A 25,636-nucleotide genomic window follows, 5' to 3' on the forward strand; every position below is an offset into this window, starting at 1 on the left:
TTCTCAAAGAACTACTGAGCATACAAATAGCTTTTTCCTAAAAGTGTATCCTCTACCATCTGAGAGGTTGTATGGTCTAGAGGAAAACATCATTGGGCAGGCACTAGGAGACCTGGTTACCAGTCCCAACATGCTACCAATCAACTAGATCTATAAAAACTGGTTGCCTAGCATACATTCATTTACTCTCCTGTAATGCAGGAATAATACCATTCACGTGTGCTAGGATAAGAACTTGTATTCGTAGGTATGCAGGTCCCTTGTAAATTATCAATTACCATATGAAACAAATGCAAAGATTCTTTCAGTGCTTGGAAAGGTGTTAAGCATTGCTACTTCTAAATTGTGACTTAAGCTTTAGTTTCATTTTGTTTGCAAGAGGGAGAATAAGGTTCTTTAAAAAATAATTATATAATTATCTCTGTGGTCATTCTCCTTTTTAATATATCATCATTTCCTTCACCTTGTTGAAGCTGAATGAGTAAGCATCTAAGTGTGTTCAGCAGTTGGAAATGGAAGTATAATGCAGTGAGACTCTACAGACATACACTCATCAAAACATTTCACAGGGATCTCAATACTAAGTATAGAGTGGATGGGACAAAATCACAACAGGCAACTTTATTTGTAGAATTTGATCCAAAACTCAAGAAAAAAAATAAAAGAGCTGAATCTCTATTAGGTTCGTACACAAAATAAACCAAAAAATACACCAACATTTACCATGAGATCATTTAAATGTATTTGCAAACGATCTGATAAGGGAAACATGTGATTTACAACACGGGAAACTTCTTGTAACAACCAGAGACTTAAAAGCACTGCACTGTAGGTCACCTAGACTAGGTTAGCAAGAATGAACAAAGTGGTAGGTCCAAAAGGCAACCCCCAAACACCTTCTTCAGATGGAGACTTTGGTAATTGTCCGTGATAAAAATCCCAAAAAAACAAACAAACAAAAAAAAAATCAAAAAACAGAAAAACAACCAACACCAACTCCTGTTCTTCACCATGCTGGATGGCCATTTCGTCCATTCTTCTCCCACAATGATGAGTCCATTTGAAATTCTTCAGTTATTATGAAGACACTCCAAATCCACAGAGCAGCAGACATTTCCATTCTGTGCATCAAGACACAAGTGTTAGCTAATGAGACAGGGTGCATTTTCATACTCAAAATGACTATAGCTGTGTTTTGACACAAACTCCATAAACGCTACTGAAAAATTACGAAGGAGGCTACACAAGGAGTGGAAAGGAAGGACACATGGAACGCTCTTGAGTCCCTCCTGCTAGCTCCTGCTGACAGTATAATTTTATACCTCTGTCTGAGCTCAAACCAGGTTTGGGACTCCTCCCCTATATTTCTAGGTTGTTTACACCACTTACTTCCTGGATTTATTCCAGATAAAAGTGTTTTCAAAAATAAACCCCTCAATGATCATTAACAAAGCTAGTCAAGTACCACAAGGACCTGAAGGCAACTCCAAAATGGGTTCCAGAAAGGTCTGTACATTAGGAATAGAGTCCCTCGTGATGACTATGAAGGGAACAATACATATTTAGATATATAAATTATCGGAAATTCATTAAAAATCAAGGACATGCATTAATATAAATATACTTTTATAATTCCCCTAAAAGAATCTCAAACATGACCTCAGAGAAATACTACTAAATAACAGTTTCCACATCCTCCAGTCTCTCTCTCTCTCTCTCTCTCACACACACACACACACACACACACACACACGACCATGTTTCTTTTGCTATGTGAAGTTTGAAACTGGCCTTTTTCTATTGGGGCTGAATCTTAAGGTGGCATTTTTCCAATCTGCCTTTATAACAGCCATAAAAAGATGAGTTGAGAACCTTCCACTGATGTCTGGAATGAGCCAGGAATTTGATAGAACCAAATAAACTAATATTTTAAGCATGCTTAATCATGGGAATCTTAAACAGATATTTTGGCAGAGATCTAACACTACCTAACCCCTGCTTCAAGTCAGCTGTAGTCATAGCTCTTCACAAGCATTGTAGGGAGAAAGGGGTCAGTTTTTAATTTTAAAGACATATGAGGATCCCTTATGGGAACTCCTCTAAAAAGACAGGAATATAATCACAATTAATTAAGTCCTGCAGCAAGAGCTTCAGGTTCCCGCATAAGGCACTGATAATTAAACAAAGCAAACAACTTCATAGAACATTTTTTTTTTTAACACTGACAGTTTCATGAAAGAGCTTATACAGTTTTCCACAATGAAAAGAGATCTTTTTTTCCCTCTCTTTCTTTTCTTTTTAATATGCAGGTCAAAACAGCTTAAATCAGCCATAATTGGTCCTAGTGTCAATTGTTAAAATTCTGTAGTTCAAAGGCAAGAGAGAGGACTATTTTTATTCCATGTTCATTTGGAGTTTGCCTTTTATGCGGTACAGCTATGATCCATTCAGACATATTAACCTCCTATGAGAAGTAAATGCCTGCCTGTGTTTTCACCAGGCCCCTCAGAATCTGGGCATTCTGGAACATCAGGAACGGACCTCCTGCAGGCGCTCTCTGACAACGGTTCAAGGCTCAACTGTCCTCAGGACATCCAATTACCTTGCACTTGCAGGTTGTACAGGGGGATCCAGCCATTGTCCACACTGATCCGCTAAGCCTTGAAATGCCAGAGCTGTCCAGGCAAGTGCTTCTGATGTCATAGGCAATGTTATCAGCCAGGCAGGGGTCACTGACGCAGCGGGGACAGCACTCCCCTTCCAAGATGGCTGTGTACTCACAGCTCAAATTGGGGCAAGTGAGTGGCCAGCAGTCTACCTCTCCTTCCTGTAGAGAGAAAGCCCAAAATGGCTCATCCATGTTCTTATGCACAATTCTGTCCCCAAAGTCCTACAGGGGGCGGGGGAGGGGGCGCGTCACTGTCCTTATGGAATGTTTTTACTTCCACCTTTATGGGTAGACTATACTTAGCTCCTTGAAGAGCTACCACAGATTTCACCTCCTCCAGAGTGCTTTTGCTGACTGTCTAGGGCAGCCCCAAAAAGAGATGGATCCTGTCCCTGTATATCAATTGCACTCCTTAATTTTTTTGTTTGTCACACTTAGGATCCTCGTCATCACTCTCAGTACAATTCTACATTACATTTTGAATCTGCAGGCTTTGGGCTTGTTTCTTTATCCCCCTGATACTTAGCAGAGTTTTGGCCAAAAAATGCTCATCAATCGAGCAGTAAGTGAATAGGTAATAAGGTATTGGCTAGTGTTTAAAGAGAAATTAATTACTCTGAAGGTCAAAGGGAAACTTGAAGCATAATAGTATTTTACCCACTTCGTGAACTGAGTTCCTAGTATCAGATTTAAAATTGAGATTGGGTAATATCAAGAGAACTATTTCAGAATGGTTTTCAATATGACATCTAGCTAGTAACATCACTAACTAGTAGTAGTTAACAGTTCAGTTGGAGCTCCTCTGTGTTTCAGAATCTGCCAATTGTGACTCCATTGAGCAGGCTATACCTTTATGCAGCCTCTTCTTCTGTTATCATGACAAATCACTGGAGTTTGTGCAAACTCACATTGTCAGCTTCACAAGACAATGACCTTGGGTGATAGACCATACCTATCATGCTCACCATTATATCATTCAGAGTCTAGCACATACAACGTCTTGATAAATATTTATTAAATATGGCCCACATTATATTCAAGTAATTATTAAGCTACATGTTTAACATCTTCAGTTTTCCCAAGAAATATTAGCCTTAGGGCCTGGGGATGGAAGTGGAGACACTTCTGAAATGCTCTGAAAATTTCATGTCTGAAATTAATTCCGATTCTTCTAAGTGCCTGATGACTGGCTTCTTGAAGAAGAAATGTAATTTTCCAAACTGATATGGAAGCTAATTTTCTAGTTGTATGGGGTTTATTTGCCCTTTGATGGGAGCTTGGGAAAAAATGGCTTTGATTTGAATATATCTGAGTTATACTTCTCAGTATGAGGAGTGAGTCAGAAGAATGCATTCTATTAAAATGATCTGCACATTCGCCAGGAGACTTTAGAAAATCCGATAGCAATTTACAATATAATTTCTCTAAATGTTTGTCTTCATACAGTATCCGTAGACTAAATCACTAATTTCAGCAAATGTTAGACTATGGAATGCAGCTCATAGATTCCATTATAAGTTGACTTAGTTGTGACATGGTTCCAAAAGCTATGACTTCCTCACAGATGGAACATCGTATTCACTATGATTATGTTTCACAACAGTCTTTGCGTCCTTTGAAAGCTTTGTGTGTGGCATGATTCCAAACACAGAGAACAAGATCCAGCAATTAAGTTTTTTTCCTCTGGACATCTCAAATATGATGATAACAATCATATTTTTATCTTAAAATCCAAAATTACCTACAATTTTTTTTTATAGGAAGGCTTCAAATCCAAAACAGAGTTTTCAATCCAGGAAATACTATCAATAGTCATTATTGTGCACTAAGGACCTTCTACATGCCAAAGGCTGTATTTGTGCTTCACGTATATTTTCTTATCATCAGAGCAAAACTCCAAAGTGCTTAGTATCCCTTGTGTGCCATGAAGGAAAGAACGACCAGTGCAACACAAGAACTTGTCCAAATTAATAGCACAGAGCTAGCATGTGGGAGAAGTAAGACTGAATTCTTGGTCTCTCTGACTCAATCCGTGATATTTATATTTCTGCTGTGTTCTGTTATCTCTCATATTGAGACTTTCAATGGTCAGGGCCCAGGGAATCAAAGTTGGGCTCTATAAGAACTACAGGTCCCAGTCAGGGCCCTGAAGACTTTCTGTTGTGGGGCTATTTTTCTTGATCTGGTTTTGCCAAAAATTGGCAGTTGAAAACTAACCCAAGTTGGGCCAAATCTGACCCATAAACACATACTTTTTGTCTTGTATATTGTTTTTGGTTTGGGGGTTTTATAGAAGCTTTAATTCCAGTATAGTTAACACATACCATTATATTCATGTCAGGTGTACAGTACAGGGATTCAACTCTTCCATCCATCACCCAGAGCTCATCACGGTGCACTCCTTAATCCCCATCACCTATATCACCCATCCCCCTAGCCTGTCTCTGTATATTGCTTTGAATAGTAGAATCTGAATGTCTTCAGGCAGAGCATTTGCCCCTTAAGAGCCACAAGACTCAAGCTCCCTGAATAGCATCGCAAAGAGCAGGAAACTCAAGCCCATGGGCAACTGAGTTAGCAACTGTTTCAGGGAAGAGGGATAACAGCCCGTCAGGGAAGCCGACGTACCAGACACCGGCACTGCTGGCAGCTATGAGTCCAGTTGTCTCCACTCCGATAGAGCTTGTGTCCATTTTGATCTAAACATTGACTTGTGACTCTGGTGTCACACTCTGGGCAACAGAAAAGGTCAACACTTGGATTCTGGCAATCACAAGCCGTCCGTCGGCAGAATATCTTTCCGTCCTGTTTAGAAATGAGGTGAAGGAGGTTCTATCATTAGAGAAACAGAGTAGCAGCACTATGAAAAGCAAACCTCATAAACACTTTACAGTGCACACAGGAAAGATTTCTTAGAGTCTAAGTACTCCCCTGGCCACCTTTCATTTTGCTCAAAACATATGCACTGTGTGCGTGTGTGCACACATGCATCCATGCATCCATGCACACACACACACACACACACCCTTTCTCTGGTCTTGCCTGCAGAGCAGCCCACATAAACACAGAGATATTTCTAAGTTTAAAAAAGTCAGTATGTCCTTTGAAACTTTTTTCCCCCCTAATGTTTCAAAAAAAAAAAATCACATTTCTTTTTTTTTTTTTAAGATTTTATTTATTTATTTGACAGAGAGAGATCACAGTAGGCAGAGAGGCAGGCAGAGAAAGAGAGAGGGAAGCAGGCTCCCCGCTGAGCAGGGAGCCTGATGTGGGACTCAATCTCAGGACCCTGTGATCATGACCTGAGCCAAAGGCAGAGGCTTAACCCACTGAGCCACCCAGGCGCCCCTCAAAAAATCACATTTCTAAGTAGAATTCAATTAAACTAAGCAGTTAAAATGCATATACACTCAAGAACTCGTTTGAGTGGAAAATCATGCTACTGAATTTTTACCAGTTCACAATGATGCCACGAAATGCATTCAAAGGCATTCACTGAATCGTACCCCTTCTCAACTCTGGGAGGGAAGGATGACTCTACCCTTTTCACAGAAGAATTAACTGAGGCCCAGAGTTGCTAAATGATTTATCCAGTGTTAGCAATGTCTAAGGAACACTGTCAGGGCTTCCAGTTTCAAAACAATTTTTCTTCTCTAACACAGGCTTTAGGGTGCTTATTACAAGGGGCTCAGATCAGGTGCCCTTCCACCTTGAGGCAGTTGCCCAAATAACAGGCACAGTACAATTTCTGGAGTAATGGCCCTGAACGCTCATACTCATAAAGACATGAAGTTCAACAGCGTTCAAACATTAAGACTGCACATTTGCCTTCTGTCCCCATTATATGTGTGTCGCTCACGTAATTTCTCACCTCAGACGATAAAGGCGCTGAAAATGTAAGGTAAGACCACCAATTATGGTGATAACTGCTCTGCTGAATATTGATAAAACCAAAGACTCTCAGAGTCAGTGGTACCTTCCAGGACACATAACCAAGCCACCTGGGCCTATACTGAACTCTCACTACAACAATCATATTCAAAAGTCATCAAGCCTGTGCTTGAAGCTCTCTAGTCTCAGGGAAGCCACCATATGGAAGGCATCTGAAGACCCTATCTCTGTTCATGTCTGAAGTTGAAAAACTGGACTTCTGGTTGCCTCTATCCATTGAGACTTGCTCACACCACTGCTAGTCATAGAACTCCCAATCCCTTCTGTCACATTTTCAACTCTTCTGTTCTTAGAAGACAGCATTTATGTCTCCATGGAATCATCTCGCCTCTGAATTAAACATCACTAATTTTTTGACCAGTCCCACTAGTTCTGTGTCCTTTTACTGTTATAGTTGCCTTATCTTCAACAGTTTCAAGTATTTCCAATAGTAATAATATTCACCACCACCACCACCACCATCATCATCATCATCTTAACACTTATTTGGGGCCATACATACATTGTGTTAAGCCTTTTATATGCAGTAGCACATTTGGTCTTGATAATTCTATGGAGTATGATTTATACTCCATTTCTCAAATGAGGTAGTTGAGTAAAAGAACTAAATGTAATTCTTCAGTAACAGTCTGACTAACACAGTGAACTAGGACTCCCGGTCACCTTGTTTTAAGTACGGTACTTTCTTTAATGCAGGCTGATTTCAGTATTTACATCCTTACTTAACTGTGGTTATGTCATGGTATTGATTGATATTGAACTTAATGGAGACTAAAACATCATTAAGCCCTATATCCCCATTTCGTGCTTTTAGTTATTGGGGGGCAGCACAGATAAAACCTGATGCTTATCCTTACTGTACAGTGGCTTGTTAGATCCATTTCATCTCTCCCTCTTGTCACAATGTTTTCTAAATGCTGTTTCTGTCATCCCCATAGTTTGTCCTCCTTCACCGCTTTGTGAATTCTGCAAACTTGATGGGCCTGCCCTCAGGGTCTTCATCTACTTCATCGATAACAATGTTGAATAGGACCGGGCTTGCTGAGACAAGTTTACTGTCAGCGAATGTGGAAATCTTTAAGTGCTTTACATTTTTTGTGGAAAATGGAAAGGAGACATGCTGGCTATGTATATAATAACAGGTTGAAAAATGCTTTCCCTCAAAGCATGTGCATTTTTTCTATTACTGCAGGAAATGACAGGAAATCATAATTTTCCAGATATCAAGAGGTGAAAGATTATATAAATGCACACAGCCGTGAGTGCTTGCACATGCGCGCGCGTGCGCACGCACACACACGCACACACACACTCCAGTCAAGCAGGTGAATTGAGACAGAGACTTTAATTAGTCTGGACCAACAGAGTCTAGGCATCTTCCAACAATAGGCCTTTATTTTAACTCACTAACATATTTTGCTTGTGTGATTATTGCCCCGAATGACTCCCTAGCAATTTATTTTAGCCAAGAAGTTAAGAAAAGTAATGGTAGCTACAATGTAAAACCATTTGGTCAGCTCAGCTCCTGAGGTCACAATATTACTCTCCCCAAGTATAGAAGGACTAGGCCTCAGTAACCCACATAACTATGTTCACAAACCCTATCAAACAGGGACATTTTCTTTTAGAATAGGTTACTGTACCACAGGCAATGAGGCCCAATCAGAATGTCAGGTTTCTTGCCACATGTGGGGATTAAAAGAATGAATGAGAATAAGTGGATAGCCTCCAGGGTTAGTGAAAAATAAAGCAATTTCATATCTCATCAATTATGGGAAAATGCCAAATAGGCCCCTCTTAGTCTCTAATATATTTTAGAACAATGGCTATGTTCATTTTGCCTTTTGAATTACAGAGTAACTGTCAAGAAAATCATTTTTATAATGAAAATGTCACAGGTGGCTCCATTAATTCAGTGAGAATGCCATTACAAAACTTCAGCTCACAGAACACAACCACACTAGAATCCAAACTTGGCAAGGAAATGGAGCTGAGAGATGGTGAGTAATCCTTCTCGTGGTACATCTCTGGGGTCATTCCCTGAGCTTGACCTCTATCCCAGCTGGGGTGATCAGAACAAGCCCCATTTACATGCCCAAGATGTATTTTTCCCACCCTTCTGCCATAGAAGCTAAATGCTTTTCTGCAGTTTTGTAATGAAAGCTCAGCTATAAACAATTAATAACCATTGTAATATTTAAATTGCTCCTGAATTTTAAGAAGCAGGGATATATACCTTCCTAGCAAATAAAATATGAATTTATTCTTATAATGCCATGGAAAGTTATGGGTTTTATATTATAAATTATACATTTTATTACTGAATAGTTTAATTTATTTACTGTAGATTGCAAAATATCACTTTTTTTCCCCTGCCATTGTTTGGAAACTTCTAAATCAAGAAGCTGGACTTAAAATTATTGATGGAAATTGAATAATAATCTAACCTGGGGTTTAGGCAAAGTGATGCCTATAGTCCAAATTCTGGTAGTCACCTGTTTCTGTAAATAAAGTTTTATTAATAAGAACACAGCTTCCGGGGCACCTGGGTGGCTCAGTGGGTTAAGCCTCTACCTTCAGCTCAGGTCATGATCTTGGGTTCCTGGGATTGAGCCCCACATTGGGATCTCAGCTCAGCAGGGAGCCTGCTTCCTCCTCTTGCTCTGCCTGCCTCTCTGCCTACTTGTGATCGCTCTCTCTGTGTCAAATAAATAAAAATAAAATCTTTAAAAAAGGGCTGCCCGGGTGGCCCAGTTGGTTAAGCAGCTGCCTTCGGCTCGGGTCATGATTCCAGGGTCCTGGGCTCAAGCCCCACATCAGGCTCCCTGCTCAGCAGAGAGCCTGCTTCCCTCTCTCCCCCTCTCCCTGCCGCTCTGCTTACTTGTGCTCTCTCTCTCTGTCAAATAAACAAAAAAAGTTAAAAAAAAAAAAACTTAAAAAAAAAAGAACATAGTTTCCCTCATTCATTTACATATTGTCTGTGGCTGTTTTCACACTCAAATGCAGAGTTCAGTATGTGAGGAGAGACTGTACATAAGCAAAGCCTGTCTGGTTCTTTACAGAAAATGTTTTGATCTCTGATATAAAGGGTAAAATTCAGAGTGGTACTCTAGACCCACCCATCTCTTCTATCATCTCACATTCAAATTTATTGTGGTGTGCTAGCCAATCTTATTTACAAAATATTAATTTTGTCTCCAGGTTACATCCCACAACTAGTCTATTAGCCCTCTCTAATTAGCACCTCTCTAATAAAACCTTTACCAGTCATTGAATCCAACTCATGTTAATGAAGAGGAAATCAGGACCAGAGGAGGGAAAGGACTTTTCCACATAGCAGAGTAATGTAAAAATAGGAACTAGATCGTACTCTGGACTTTGATAGCAATGATTTTCCAACATGCTGCTTCCTTGTATCATGAGGAGGCTGGCGGTAGGATAAAAGGACTTCCATGCAAACTGAAATCAGAAGGATTCTTGGGGCAATGGTTTTCAAAGAGTAGCTCTCTGACCAGCAGCATTTGAATCTCCCAGGAACTAGCTAGAAATGAAATCTGTTGGGCTCTAACCCAATCCACTGAACCAGAACGTCGAGGGGTAGAATTAGTGATCAATGTTTAACAAGCCCTCCAGGGGATTCTGGTGCATGGGAAAGTTTAAGAATGTCTGATGGAGAAATAAGGTAACCCAGTCCACTGGGGGATTAGCATGGCATTACCCTTAAGGTTCTGCAAAGAAAGGCAGGGTTTAGAATGGCACAGTGGAAGTCAGGGGAATGGAAAAGAAGACCCTCTTCCTTGAGAGAACCCCTCGAGTTTTGAGGGAAAATAAACTTGGCACCTTGTTCATCTTCAAAGAAAATGAAACACAATCTTGGGGACTTCACAGCCAACTCTCCTGCCATCAACAACACTCTAGAGAGGAAGGTACTGACAATATTGCTGGTTAGGTTCAGACAGCAAAGCAGAACAGTTTTCTGAGTAAACTGCAGGATTTCAGAAAACTAACCTCTACCCTGGCCCCAGGCACAAGCTGACTCATCCCTGTTCTTCACTGTATGAGTGAGAGCCACATGGAGACTGGCAGGGTCAATTCTATTGTAAGCTCCCAGCAGATGGAGCTTCCCTCTTGTCTGAAGGAAACACAGGAACCCCTTAGGTTTCCCTACCGTGGTCACCTTCCTCAGTTTCTGGGCAAAGGCTCATATGAGGCCAGGTCAAATGACAGCATTCCAGATAATCTGGCAAAGTTCCTCCCCACTTTACCCTCCTTCTGTTTATGACGATGTGGAGGGTGACTGGTTATTTATGGTATCCATATCCCTATCTACCTCCATCATTGCCAGATAAACTCAAGACCTGGCATTGCTCGAGTCTTCAGTACTCCACTTAGTTTCAGGATGCGTGCTAGTCACATTTCAATAAACAAAACAAATCAAGATAAAACAATGCTGTAGGAAGCACAGAAATGAAATCTGGCCCGCATAGCATGTTCTTTTTCTGCCACTTTCTACTAATAGTCGCCAGAGTAGGTAATAGTGCAGGAGTCAGTATTGTGTCTGACCTTTATCCAGTGTGCACTAGCCTAACTTGAAGACGCTGGCTCTTTCTCTTGTCAGTGGCACCTGAAATTGTTTGTCCAAGAAAATGGGGATGCTAAGTCTCAAACATGCCGGTCTTGAGCTTCTCTTCTGCCCACAGAATGAGGGCACACATTGCCCCAGAGGTTGAGAGTCTGACATCACCATTCCTCAGGACATATCACTTAGTTTCTGTTATCTTTCACGTGATCTTACTTCTCTATCTCTCCTTCAGGTTCTCATCTGTATGCTCCCGAAACTTCTCCATTTAGTTTTGATCTCCTCAGTCTTTCTGTTGTGCTGTGGATCAGACCCTGATTGGGCCATGCCAATCCTAAACAAAAAGTCACTCATGATCCTCTACAGCCCACAAGTTAAGTCTAAATTCCATCGTCTGTCTGTGTCCCTAGCCTTTATCTCCCCAGGCTTATCACCCTTCCCATATTCTTCCTCTTCTTTTTTTTTTCTTATAGTCAAAGCTCATCATTTACTTCACATTTTCCTTATCAGAACACATGTAGTGTTTTTGCTTCTTTGGTCTTGCTCGTCCCTCTTTGGGATTCACTTTCCTCCCATCTCTCTCTCCTTGGCTAAATTTCTCATCCTTAGGGTCTCACTCAAACTTCACCTCCTCTGTGACGTCTCCCTTACTTCTTTCTGTTATCTTCCTAGGATAGAGTATACTTTCCCTTTCTATGTTTCTTTAACAAATTGTTCATGACTCTACCAGGGCATAACAGGCGATTGTTTGTTTACCCATTTGCTTGTTCATCTCCACAATCAAAAATATAAATACGGCCACGACATAAGCATACTAAAATGCTGCAGACGCTAATAAATCTGAGACCTCTCTCTCTTCCCATGTAGCACAGGTAGAAAATAAAGATGTGCTCCTAAAGCTCTTGACAAATTTATAAATGGAAGAGCCACAGATGGGTATCTGTGAAAAGAAACTGGGCTGTAACTAAGATTTAGGGGTCAAGTCCAGAGAGAGAATCATTTTTCACTCTGGGTATCAGTAGTTTGGGTAATGCTAGAAGAACATGGGTTCCAAGCAATTCAGCAGTCTTTTCCCTAATCAACTAAGTGGTCTGAAGGTGCATAAAATCACTGTCACTGTCAAGGAAGCGTATGGCATCTAAACAAAAGCCCAAATCCATTTGTGTTGATGTGGCTTTATTGTTGAACTCAATTAAGTGGTAGACATGTTTCAAGACCTCTTTCAATGGGCATGAAACACTGGTAGCTAACCTGGTGTATTGACCCTCAAGGGGAGAAGTGGTCTTTAAAATAACTTTGACTCTTTTTTTTTTTTTTTTTTTTTTGCTAAGTGATTACTCCTGGAGAGACAGCTCTCTCTGCAAGGCTCTGAGTTGAGTACTTCAACCATATCTTTATCTTAGTTCACTCTCAGGGTAAATGTGTCCATAGATATTAACCCAGTCATACTGATAAAGCCATGGCTTGGAGATGTAAAATAACTTGCAGAATTCACAGAACCACAGCCACGCAGAGCAGTAGGGCTGGGAGCCAGTTTCTTCAAGAAGAGACCTGGTGATTTTGTCATGGGTATCTCAGTTTTACTTCTACTGTCACTACTTATTTGTGTGAAACTTGAGTTTCTGTTTCTTCTGTAAAGGGATAATTATATTTACTTCATGAGATTGCTGTCAAAGTATGAGGCGATACACAGAGTGCCAGACACATGGGAAATGTTAGCTCATTTCTACCTCCACCCTTATGATGGGGCATGATCCTGGGGTGGAGAAAGGAACTGCCCAAAAGTATCTATACAGAATTATCAATGACATTACTGTTGCCCCTGCCCTCTCTTCCACACCAGGTCTCTTCATTGCCATGTGTCCTATATAAATCAAATTAAGACTTTTCTAAATCTTATTAGAACTTCAGATAATATGTGGCAAAGTCACAGGAGAAATTATGTTGGACTACACTGTGTGCTATCACTCAATAGTGCCTACTTAAATGCACATTTTCTTGGATGCCCTAATTATTCATTGCAGGTGTTTCATCTGCTTCTTGTCAAGGTAAGGGTGCCCTGAAATTACATATGAAACCAAAAACTAAGGAAAGACTTTGACAAGAATTTCACTCCAACTCTACCATTTTTTCTCTGCTATTTATAAACCTTCTCTGTTGAATATTTATACATATAATTCATATATATTTATATATTTAAAATTTTCATTGCTGCATTTTATATCTAAAATGGATAAAATAACAGAATTAGATGATAGGACACCTCAGCACAGGAGTACAACATTTTCATGTAAAACTTCTGTTTCAAGAAAACTTTAAGAAAAATTCCTACAATTATGTACATAAAACTAATGGACTCAAAAGACTAATGCTGGTATACTCAGCCCTATAGTGTTATTCAGACATCTTGAAGGCTGACATTTCTAAGCAGGTGTTAGAAGGGCTAAAAACCTTGTGGAAAAATGTAATTTCTTGTATAATCCAGGTTATTTTTAAACCATTTAAGTATTTAAACCTTCAAAAATGAAACTGACCCAAATAATTGCTCTTTGTATTGTAGAGAATTCAAAAGAATAATTTGTATATGATGACAAACTAATCTTACTTCAATGTAAAATATGCAAATAAATGTATACATAATACTGTAAAGTAAATACAGAAATATCTGTGCTGGCAAGAAAGAAAAGGGAAAATCCTGGAGAGGATTTGAAAGGTCTCCATGAATAATGATGTTAAGCCCCAAATAAAACATTTTGGAAAGAGTGAAAGAGAATACAGAGGGCATAAATGTCACTAGCTGATGTTTCTAGACTTAGAGAATTCTAGAGCCAGAAAGAACTTCTGACATCATCTAACCACTCTTCTCATTGTACAGCGGATGAAAAAGGCTCTGATGCTAAGTCATCTGCTCAAGGTCACAAAGTGACATCTTGAGCTTTGGAGGAAAGTCTGAAGCCAATCTGAAATTTCCTATGCTATGCTAACATAATCTTGCCCTGATGCCTATGGAAGTAGTACTGGTCCTAATGGCTTTATATGGATTGGTCTTATTACAGTAATAGAGTCCTTTTGGTGTACAAATCACAGTCATCCTTCTCTCTTATCTGTAAAATTGGTTTGCTACATTTGTTGTGCTTTTCTCTTCAGAAAACCCACTGTGTGCTAAATTATTATTGTCAGTTTCCATATCCACCACATAATCGTGTTTTTCCTCCACTTTTCCTCCTCAAAATTGATGGGTTTTCCCCTCATCTCCATGGCATCAGTACAGGTTTGATTCCAAGAAGCTTTTGAACTAGTCTTCGTAATGCATAGCTTTTCCCCTCAACTCTTTCTCCAAGAGCCACTCTCCTCTTTCTGTTGTTTAATGATCTTGCCTTTTTGCCTATCTTGTTTGAGCTCTTGCCTTTAAGGTCTAGAGAAGTTTTATCTAAATGTTTCTTCAATTGTGTGATCTAATTTTGTTCAAGTGGATATTCTTTTTTAAAATTAACATAGAATGTATTATTAGCTCCAGGGGTACAGGTCTGTGAATTGCCAGCTTTACACACTTCACAGCACTCACCATAGCATATACCTTCCCCAATGTCTATAACCCAACCACCCTCTCCCTACCCACCTCCCCCAGCAACCCTCCGTTTGAGCATCTTTTTATGTGCCTGTGGGCCATAAGAGATTAAGAGTCTCTTATGGTTTGTCTCCCTTCCAATCCCATCTTGTTTCATTTTTTCCTACCCTACCCCCTAAACTTCCCACTCTGCCTCTCAACTTCCTCATATCAGGGAGATCATAAGATAATTGTCTTTCTTTGATTGACTTGTCTCGCTCAGCGTAATACCTCAAGTGGGTATTTTTAGTCTGCACTCCCCACCCCCATTTTTATAATATTTATACCTCAATCCCATATTAGTTCCTTTTTCATCAAGTGAAGGTGATTTTATCTGAAACTGCCTGAGAATTTCATGATGCCATCACCCTGCCATCACCTGTTTCTCCTGAAAACCTAAGCATTTTTAAAAATTTCTGATTGGGGTGCCTGGGTGGCTCAGTGGGTTAAAGCCTCTGCCTTCAGCTCAGGTCATGATCTCAGGGTCCTGGGATCGAGCCCCGCATCCGGCTCTCTGCTCAGCAGGGAGCCTGCCTCCCCCTCTCTCTCTGCCTGCCTCTTGCCTACTTGTGATCTCTGTCTGTCAAATAAATAAATAAAAAAAAAACCTTTAAAAAAATTTCTGATTGAAGTATAGTTGGCATATGATATTAGTTTGAAATGTCCAACATATTGATTTAACAATTCTATACATTACTCAATATATAAGACACAACATTAACTATATAACATAAAGTTTACACACACACACACACACACACACACACACACACACACACTATATAGCACAATAAGTAGAGTCAAGCATCTGTCACCATACTATATTATTGACTATATTCCCTATGCTGTCCTTTTCATCTCCATCTCATTTATTTTATAACTGGAGGTGTATACCTCTGAATCTCCTACATCTATTTCACCCACTTACCCAACCCCCTCTCCTTCAGCAACCATCAGTTTGCTCTTTGTATTTATGTTTCTTTTTTTTGCTTTGTTCATTTTTTTTTTTTAGATCCCACATGAGTTAAATCACAGGGTAGTTACCTTACTCTGATTTAGCATAGCACTCTCTAGGTCCACCCATGTTCTTGTAAATCTGCAAGATCTCATTCTTTTTTTATGGCTGAGTAAAATTCCATCATTCCATATGTGCATTTGTACACCACATCTTCTTTACCCATTCATCTATTGATGGACACTTGGGTTACTTCTATATCTTGGCTATTGTAAATAATGTGGCAATAAACACAGGAGGGTGTCTATCTTTCCGAATTACTGTTTTCATTTTCTTTGGGTAAATAGCCATAGTACAATTATTGGATTATACAGCATTTCTGTTTTTGACTTTTGAGGAACCTCCCCACTGATTTTCACAGTGGTTGCACCAATTCACATTCCCACCAACAGTATATAACGGTTCCTTTTCCTTCACATCCTTGCTAACATTTGTTCTTTCTTATCTTTTGATACTGCGTATCCTGACTAGGATGAGGTGATATCTCATTGTGGTTTTGATTTGTAATACCCCTAAAGACTAACAATGCTGAGCATCTTTTTATGTGCCTGTGGGCCATCTGTGAGTCTTATTTGGAAAAATGTCGAGTCAGGTCTTTGGCCATTTTTAGTCAGATTATTTTTGGTGTTTAGTCTCGGTTCTTTATATATCTTGGATATTAGCTCTTTATCAGATATATTCTTTGCAAATATCTTCTTCCATTATGTAGGTTGCCTTGTCATTTTATTGCTTATTTCCTTTGCTATGCCAAAGAATTTTATTCCATTACTGTCCCAATGGTTTATTTTTACATTTGTTTCCTTTAGCCTTAGGAGACACGTCTAGAAAGATGTTATTAAGGCTGATGGCAAAGAAATTACTGCCTGTGTTTTCTTTTAGGAATTCTATGGCTTCAGGCCTCATATTTAGTTCTTTGATCCATTTTGAGTTTATTTTTGTGTGTAAGTACAAGAAAGTGATCCAGTTTTATTCTTTTGCATGTAGCTATCCAATTTTCTCAATACCATTCATCAAAGAGACTGTCTTCACCATTATATAGTCTTGCTTCTTTTGTTGTAGACTGACCACTTAAGTGTGGATTCATTTCTGGCTCTCTATTCTGTTCCACTGATCTATCTCTATTTTTGTGCCAATACCATAATGTTTTGGTCAATGTAGCTTTAGGTATAACTGAAATCTGAAATCTGAATACCTCCAGACTTGTTCCTTTTCAAGAATGCTCTGTGGTTCCATACAAATTTTAGGATTATTTATTCTAGTTTTATGAAAAATACTATTGGTGTTTTCATAGGGATTGCATTGAATCTGTAGACTGACTCTGCTTCTTTTAACAGTAAGCCTTGACCCTTTGTTGGCTTGGGTAATTCTGCTCTTTTGTGATTTGGTTTTATTTGAATTTGAAACAACAGTATGCTTAAAGAGCCAGGATTTATGTCCCAACCTTGATTTTATTTTAGTCTCCAAGTTGATGCTATTGTAGTCCATTTAGATGCTTAAGTACTGAAACTATTTCTTTTGAAATTGGAATAAAACACTTTCAGATGCAAATACAGGAAAGAAAAACAAAAAAAAAAAAAAAAAAAAACAGGGTCACATATAAGTTCAACTTTTGGGAATGTCTTACAGAATTTGATTTAGGGTTTTTAATTTAGCTCCTAAGTCCAGGCCCTCCTCTCCCTCCACGAGCTCTTGAAGCTAGGTAATTAATGAGTAATAAATGCAACTGGAAAATAAATCAGCAAAAGATTTATGTACAGAAATCTTCCAGTACTTTATTCATTAAGGGGTGGGGTGGTGGTGGAGGTGAGTTATATTAACAGTATAGAATTACAAGGTCTGTTCCTCTCTTGTGACTTTGGAGACATTTTAAGAGTCAAAGTAGAATATAAAAATTTATACTGCTTGGATTATTAGGATGATTAATTAATGAAACTTTGGGAAGTTTTAGTGATTGGTAATTTCCTTCCCTTGGGCTTAAATAAAACAAAAACTGAACAAGAAATTTTGGTGTCATACATTAGTCAAGACTCAGCTAAAATCTAGTGCTTATTCCGGGGACTGGAGACCTATAAAGCCTAAAAAGGATTTGGGGTTGTGATCATCCTTGTAAGTTTGGGGAAAAGAGTATTTTCTAGAGAAGAACTAATAAAGAACTGCATTCTTGTTTTGCTGGCTGAATGGAGACCTAATTGCCAACCTCTTCCACAAAACTTTCTCAACTATTCTAACCTACAACAAGCTTTTCCTTCACTAAAAACTTTGTCCTTTGAGTCAGTGCTCCATGCGATCATTAACACAGTACAAAGTTTAGAGTATGAGCTCGGTCAAGTTTGAGTGACTGCTTAATTCATGTTAAATTTATCAGCAGGTACCCATCTGTAGAGTTTTATAAAACATGTATTCAGATAAGAAAACTATGAAATTTGGGGCAAGCCAATAAAATTCAACTCAATTCAACTCCCTGCTTGGATATTTACATCTTATGATAATTAGGGCACATTATTTGCCCTAAAACTTAAAGCCTTGTCTTTCGAAGCTGTGTTGTAAGAATTAAGTGTGGGGGTGCCTGGGTGACTCAGTGGGTTAAAGCCTCTGCCTTTGGCTCAGGTCATGATCTCAAAGTGGGATCAAGTCCCACATTGGGCTCTCTGCTCAGCAGGGAGCCTGCTTCCTCTTCGCGCGCGCTCTCTCTCTCTCTCTGCCTGCCTCTCTGCCTACTTGTAAAATAAATAAAATATTAAAAAAAAAAAAAGAATTAAGTGTGAAGCTGTTTTTAAATTACAGAATGCTCCAAACATGGGAGATACTCAGTATACGGAGTCCCTGGGCCTATGTTTGGATGTGTGGAACCAGATGAATGTGTAAGATAAAAAAAAAAAAATGAGCTTCACGGGGTAATCTAAACACTTGGCTTAGCTTTCTTAAAAAGGGGCCCCCAGGTCCTTTGGAGGTATGGCAGACTTGAAGGCAGGTGAATGAACTGAATGATGTTTTAACTCTGTTTCCAGAGAGAACTCTGAACTTATCAGGATACTAGCTCCCTAACAGGCTATTCAACAAGTCATTTCTCATGGTTCCCACACCCATAAAGTGCAAGATTAAAAAGTACCATCCCAATAGACATAAAAAATACAATGCAAGAGCTACAGTAAAGTAATATCAAAGGAAAAGAAATAGGTAAGATCAACAAAAGAAGAAATAAAGCACAAGGAAATCATTTTAATAGGCCCATTTTGCAAAGCATAAAGCAAAAACGTGATGACAGAATTTTATTTTCATAAGCATTAAGCTTACTTTTCCAAAGAACGTAATGTAAAGAATAGTCAGCCCAGCAACACAAACAAGAAGACATCATTTACCAAATGGTCTCATACAATCATTACCATTTGTTCAGAACAGAGGTCCACCTGTCTCTGACCTCTGGAAGCATGCCTGTGAGCCTTGCTTTTCTGGACGGCATCACCCCCAAAAATGAGAGAGTTCACGCAGGTAATCATTTCAGGCAAAGGGTCATTTTAATCAGCAAGTTTGTGTAAGTGTGGGATGAGGGCTCATGAAAGCTCTCACCCAGACAGCCCGAAAGGCACTGCAAGCATTTAGTGGAAGGACTAACATTGGCTTCTCTGGCCCAGTCCCTCTGTGCTCTGCTGTTTCTTCTCAACTACACACCTTACTTCTCACGAACAGCGTAATCAGCTCAAAACAGGGTTGCTGCCACTCAGCAGCATCATTAGCTGTAGCAAGGGTTAGAACAGGAGAAGCTTTTTCAGAAACTAGAGTAGACCCACAAGTCAACACCTGGGGGAAAGCACTGGGGTGTAAGAGGAGAGAGTGAAGGAAAGAAAAGAACAGTTCCAGTTCCCGCTGCCCTCAATGAGCCTTACCTTGCAGGAACAGACAGAACACCTGTCTTCTTTCAAGGTCCACACTTGCCCATTGCGCTTCAGTCCTCCTTCATGGGGGCAGTCACCAGAGCAGGAGGGCCCAGAGGGACAGAGGCAGTCGAAGCCCCCTTCCAGGTTGACACATGCAGAATCATTCCAACAGGTGTGAGTTCTTAAGGCACATTCATCAATGTCTGCAATAAAGAAGGCACAGAGCTTCAGAATCTAGCCAAGATTGTTATTAGAAAATAGTAACCCTTTATGATAGCATTGATTAACATTGCTGAGCATTTATCTTGTGCCAGGTACTGTGTTAAGTTGTTCATATGCATTATCTCATTTACTTTGCAAAGCAGCTCTGCGTGGGAGCATCTTTTCTTATCTCTATTTTGCAAATAATAAGGTTGAGGCTCAAAGAAGTGAAATAACATGAAATAACTGTCATATAGCTAATGGGTGGCAGGTCTGATACTCGAACCTGCAGCTATGGGACTCCAATTACTAAATTATCCAGTAGCAGCTCTAAATTAGTTTTAAGATATTCCCAAGAAGTATACCGTCCAGAGGCCATAAATAGTGCTAATTCATTAACAGTGTGGATACACCCTATGGAGATCTGGGTCTTTTAGTAAAGATGTGAATAGATTAGCCACTTATTAGGAACAAGTGGGCAATTAGGACAACCCTGAACCAATTAGACTGCCCCCAGATCCTCGGGCCAAGGGTGAAAGAAGAGGGAATAATTCCTGGTAAGTGCCTTGCCTAATCGAATCCTTTCCATCCTAAGGGCTAAAAACATTTCTGTTCCCACAAAAAAACCCATCTAAGAGCTATTGTAGGCATGGCATGGATGCTGATGGAAGACACACATATATTTTGCTGTTTTTGAATGACAGCTAAATATGGAAGGAAAGCATAAATCCAGTCAGCCTTCTCTGACATTCAAAGCTTGAGTGACCTTAACAACATCCCAAACACAGAGCTGTCCAGTCCTGGATTGAGCCTTTCTCCAGTGGGCCATCTATTACCTCAAAAGACAGCCAATTCCATCACTGAATAACTCTTTTAGAAATGTCTTCCTTAAATTGAAATGAACTATATTTTCCATTTACTTCTACTTACTGGTTTTAGCTCTGAGACCACTCAAGGAAAGTCTACTTGATTTTTCTTTATTTATGACAGTCTTTACACTATTTAAAGATACTGGTCATTTGTCTGTCAGAATCTTCTGCTCCATTGATTAATCTACTTCTATGTCCTTCAAGTATCCTTCAGATGCTGATACCACTGATTCTAGTATATTTTTAGCAAGTCTTCTACACACAATGTCTTTATGCACACTGGATATTATAAAAGTTGGTGATGATGTGTAAAATGCTGATGTTGCAATGGTGATAACAAGGCAACATGGAAGTACACAGAAGTAACTTTTGGTAGGCTTCTGGTTGGGAGACTTTTTTTTTTTTTTTAAAGATTTATTTATTTATTTGAGGGGGCAGGGAGGGGCAGAGAGAGAGGAGGGAAGAGTTCTAAGCTCCACATGGAGCGTGGAGCCTGACATAGGGCTCGATCCCACGACCCCAAGGTCATGACCCCAGTTGAAGCCAAGAGTCCGTGGCTCAATCAACTGCACCACCCGGGCACCCTCACTGGGAGGTTTAACCTATTTATACCCAATATAGTAAGTTAGATTAAGATCAGTATAAATTAACTTGTTCTACACACTAAATTTCGAGTTAAATATGTATAAGTTTATAGGCATTTAGTTAAGGGTTATGGCTAAATTAAAGAAAAAAATAATAAAAAGTAGCATTTTTTCTTAAAGTACTCAGAGCAATAAAGCATTTAAAAAGGCATAATATCAATTTTACTGGTAGTGTGCTGTACTTAGATATTGTTTCAAAGTTTTTCAAAGATTTTCTGTGAGTTATGCCATACGATTGCAAGATAGAAACAGTCTCATTTACAAAAGAGGAAACTAAGGCACAGAGATGAGTGGGTGGTCACACATCTAGTACCATGTTAGAGCAAGGGATGTATCCTGGGCCTTCTAATACATGCAGGAGAGTTCTTTTCTGTGCCAACTCAAGGTCTCAAGTCATCCTTCAGCATACTAGAATGTTGTGTGCTTTTATCTACCTTCAACTATTTACCACCTGGATACTGAAACTCATTTTCAAGGATAAGATCTTACATGGGTTCTTTTTAGTCAAAATTCTGAAAACATAATGACTCAAATTTCCTAGAAATTTGAAACTACTGTGACTTAAACATAACGAGAAAGAAATGACCTATTTTTCCTTGCTGTCTGCATGTAGCATTACTGGTATAAAACTTGGCTTCACAGCAGAGGTACAAAGCAGAAAGTGTGATGGAGTTCATACAATATTTTTAGAAGCTTATTTCAAGACTTTTTTTTTTTTTTTGTCTGTGTCCCATCTGACATGGCCTCAGTAAAGACATTTAATTAATGAAAAATGTTTTCTCCCTTGAAAACTGTGAAAATGAACCCAACTTACAATACCTAGACCACAAGTCAACTATAATCTGACCTCAGTTACATCTTCACTCTTCCTCATAGAGTCCATGCTGTCCCCAACCCATTTGACCATTATGTGCTCCTACCTAGAAACCTTTCTCATCTCGCCAGTTTTATTCCTCTAACTCTTCCCAATTAAAAGTAGCATTGGATGTGGGAATCAAGTGACCCCTGTTTGAAACCATACTCTTCTATTTAATTGAGTGATTACTACATACAAGGCATTTTATACATGACTATATGTCTTTGGTCACATTATTTAGCCTCTCTGATGCTTATTTATCACCTATTTAACACCATACCTGGGGCACCTGGCTCAGTCATTAAGTGTCTGCCTTCGGCTCAGGTCATGATCCCAGAGTCCTGGGATGGAGCCCCCCATCAGGCTCCCTTCTCTGCGGGAAGCCTGCTTCTCCCTCTCCCACTCTCCCTGCTTGTGTTCCCTCTTTGTCTCTCTCTCTCTATCTCTGTCAAATAAATAATAAAAAAAAAATCTTTAAAACCATACCCAACTCATTTCTGATCAGTTATTTATTTATTTATTTATTTAGAGAGGGAGAGGGAGGGAAAGAGCACATGTGAGCAGGGAGGGGATTAGGGACAGAAGGAGAGGGACAGGGGGAGTCTTAAGCAGGCTCCATGCACACAGCCTAGAGCCCAGAACCCCACTCAGTATCCCAATCCTGAGATCATGGCCTGAGCCCAAATCAAGAGTCATTGGCTTAACCGCCTGAGCCATGCAGGCACTCCAATTTATGGTCTTTTCAAAATCAAATAAGATATTTAAGACAAAATTCAAGCCCTGTCTCCTCAATTAAGCATCTCTTAATATTGTACTAACTCATAGTAATCTTTCACCTCCTTGAACTCCCATCACAGTGAGAATGTTGGTGATATATCCTGTCTTGGAACAATACTAAAGTGATTTTGCATTTTTCTCACTCCTCAGTTTTTGCTGAAAGTGGTAACTAAAATATTCAGTCTTACACTTGTCTCATCACATTTACAATCCAGTTCGGATGTTCAGAAGATACAGATAGAGTTAATTGATAGATAAACTGATGGCTCAACACCCATGTAATCACAAAAAACAGAATTCAGATTTCTCTGAATTCTGTCTTAGCTCAGCTCTTCACACATGTCCCTGACTACTGCATTAGCCTCCTATCTGGTCTTCCTGACTCCAATCACTTCTCACTCTAATCCCATGATTTTTGATGGTGGGCTTGACAGAAACATTTGAGGAGACTGGTGCCCAGGCTCACCACCACTAGAGACTGATTTAATTGGTGTAAAGTAGGATCCAGACATCTGGGCTCTGTTCAGCCAGATAAGAATCACTACTCTAAACACCTTTCACAGGGGAGTGGCATTCTAAAAAGCAAACTTGTCCCGTCACTCCTCTACTTACCATCTCTCAGTGGATCACTGATGTCTATAATAGAAGATTTAAACTCCTGGAATATCATATAAGCCTTGACCTAACACTTCAATTGTTAGCTTCTGTCTCATCCCTTACAATGGATGATCCACAAACAGTCTGTGTTGTTTTCTCTGTCTGTGCCTTGGTTATGTCTTTTCTTATTACAGGAGTGCTCTCCCCATCCCTACTCCACTTTTTCTTAGCCTGTATGAAATGGGTTGACATACAAATTAATTAGTTGATGAGGTAAGCACTTCTCTTCCTATGCTATCTTCATTCCTGTGCCGTCTTCAAAATCAGGATCAAACATCAGCATTTCTCATTCTGCAAATCAGCATGTATTAGAAGGCCCAGGATACATCCCTTGCTCTAACATGGTACTAGATGTGTGACCACCCACTCATCTCTGTGCCTTAGTTTCCTCTTTTGTAAATGAGACTGTTTCTATCTTGCAATCGTATGGCATAACTCACAGAAAATCTTTGAAAAACTTTGAAACAATATCTAAGTACAGCACACTACCAGTAAAATTGATATTATGCCTTTTTAAATGCTTTATTGCTCTGAGTACTTTAAGAAAAAATGCTACTTTTTATTATTTTTTTCTTTAATTTAGCCATAACCCTTAACTAAATGCCTATAAACTTATACATATTTAACTCGAAATTTAGTGTGTAGAACAAGTTAATTTATACTGATCTTAATCTAACTTACTATATTGGGTATAAATAGGTTAAACCTCCCAGTGAGGGTGCCCGGGTGGTGCAGTTGATTGAGCCACGGACTCTTGGCTTCAACAATGCTATCCTTGCATTTATCTCTTAGGAATTCACATTTAATCTACCCATCTCCATAGATAGATAGTGAGCTTATTGAGGGCAAGGACGAAATCTCTTTTCCTTTTTCTCTTCTCTGTGCAAAGCACACCAGAATGCACTGCGGCTGTACAATGTCTTTATTTAACTTACTTAAATCTAGAAAGTTTTTGAACCATTAGTACCATAAAGCCCATTTTGTAAAATTTTGGTCTCATGGGTGTTCAGTAAGCATAAGACATAATTGCAACCTCCCCCCTCAGGGAACACATTTTATTGTTGAGTTTTCATCTGGGAAAGCCCATTAGTCTGGGTTCAAAGTACAATAAATATAGCAAAACAGTAACCACACTGAAATAGGAAGGCAACCTTCCTTCTTCTGTCCTCACTTCTGTTTCCTGTCACATGCTTGAGGACAAGGACAGAGGAAGACCCATTAACCAAGCACTTCAGAAATTGTTTGGAAGAGTAATTTCAAGATTCCAACCAGTAGCTACAAAAGGGTCCTTAGCTTATGGTCTTCTCTCAAATATCTCTAAACTGGCAATTAATGGCCAACTATAATCTGATTTTTTAAAAACATTTGGTTATTTTTGCATTATAAAGTTGCAAGCATATATGCAGTGCTTTCCTCTCATAAATCAAGAAACCTGAGCATAAAGACAAACACACCTAGTATGTGCCATCAAAGCAAGGGACTAAACCTGGATTTCCTTTTGCTGCTCCAAAATGAAAGGATTTCACAGTTGGAATATAGGACCATATTGCCTACAGAGTTCCATGTAATTGCTTTACTTATGACACAGAAATCTAATTCTGCTTCCATGCAATTTAACAGATTTATGGAAAGCCAGATGTTAGCAATTATGGAAACTGACATCATTCATATTCTTGGTAATACAGACCTGTTTGCTCTGCACAAAGCCAACTTAATCTATTATACATATCCCAAGGCATCCAAAGGGAAGAGGCACCCTATTTACATATTGCAACTGTTGTTCTCTGCTGAGCAAACACAAAGACATTCACCCATGATACTTACCCAAATCATCTGACAGGCCTCCAATGACAAAGAGGCAATGAAACAAAAATCAGGCAAAATATTCCACACTCAAATCTATAATCATTAAAGTGTACTTGTTTTTTCTTATTGTA

At 39.3% G+C, this 25,636-nt stretch overlaps 1 protein-coding gene across 2 annotated transcripts in view; it reads right to left on the reverse strand.

Annotated features, from left to right (window-relative positions):
• Positions 1–202: 202 nt before the first annotated feature.
• NELL1 (neural EGFL like 1) overlaps positions 203–25,636 on the reverse strand; it is an 831,926-nt gene continuing 806,492 nt past the window's right edge. For both annotated transcript variants that reach the window (XM_004752144.3, XM_004752143.3), the window contains 4 exons: positions 19,705–19,898; positions 5,297–5,473; positions 2,603–2,827; positions 203–1,121 (listed from right to left, as the gene is read on the reverse strand). In XM_004752144.3, coding sequence (XP_004752201.2) covers positions 1,071–1,121; positions 2,603–2,827; positions 5,297–5,473; positions 19,705–19,898 — 647 coding nt within the window. In that variant the 3' untranslated portion in view covers positions 203–1,070. The remainder of the gene's footprint in view (positions 1,122–2,602; positions 2,828–5,296; positions 5,474–19,704; positions 19,899–25,636) is intronic.

Source organism: Mustela putorius, unplaced genomic scaffold, assembly GCF_011764305.1.
Source record: "Mustela putorius furo isolate JIRA1106 unplaced genomic scaffold, ASM1176430v1.1 tig00003859_pilon_pilon_pilon, whole genome shotgun sequence".
NCBI lineage: Eukaryota > Metazoa > Chordata > Mammalia > Carnivora > Mustelidae > Mustela > Mustela putorius.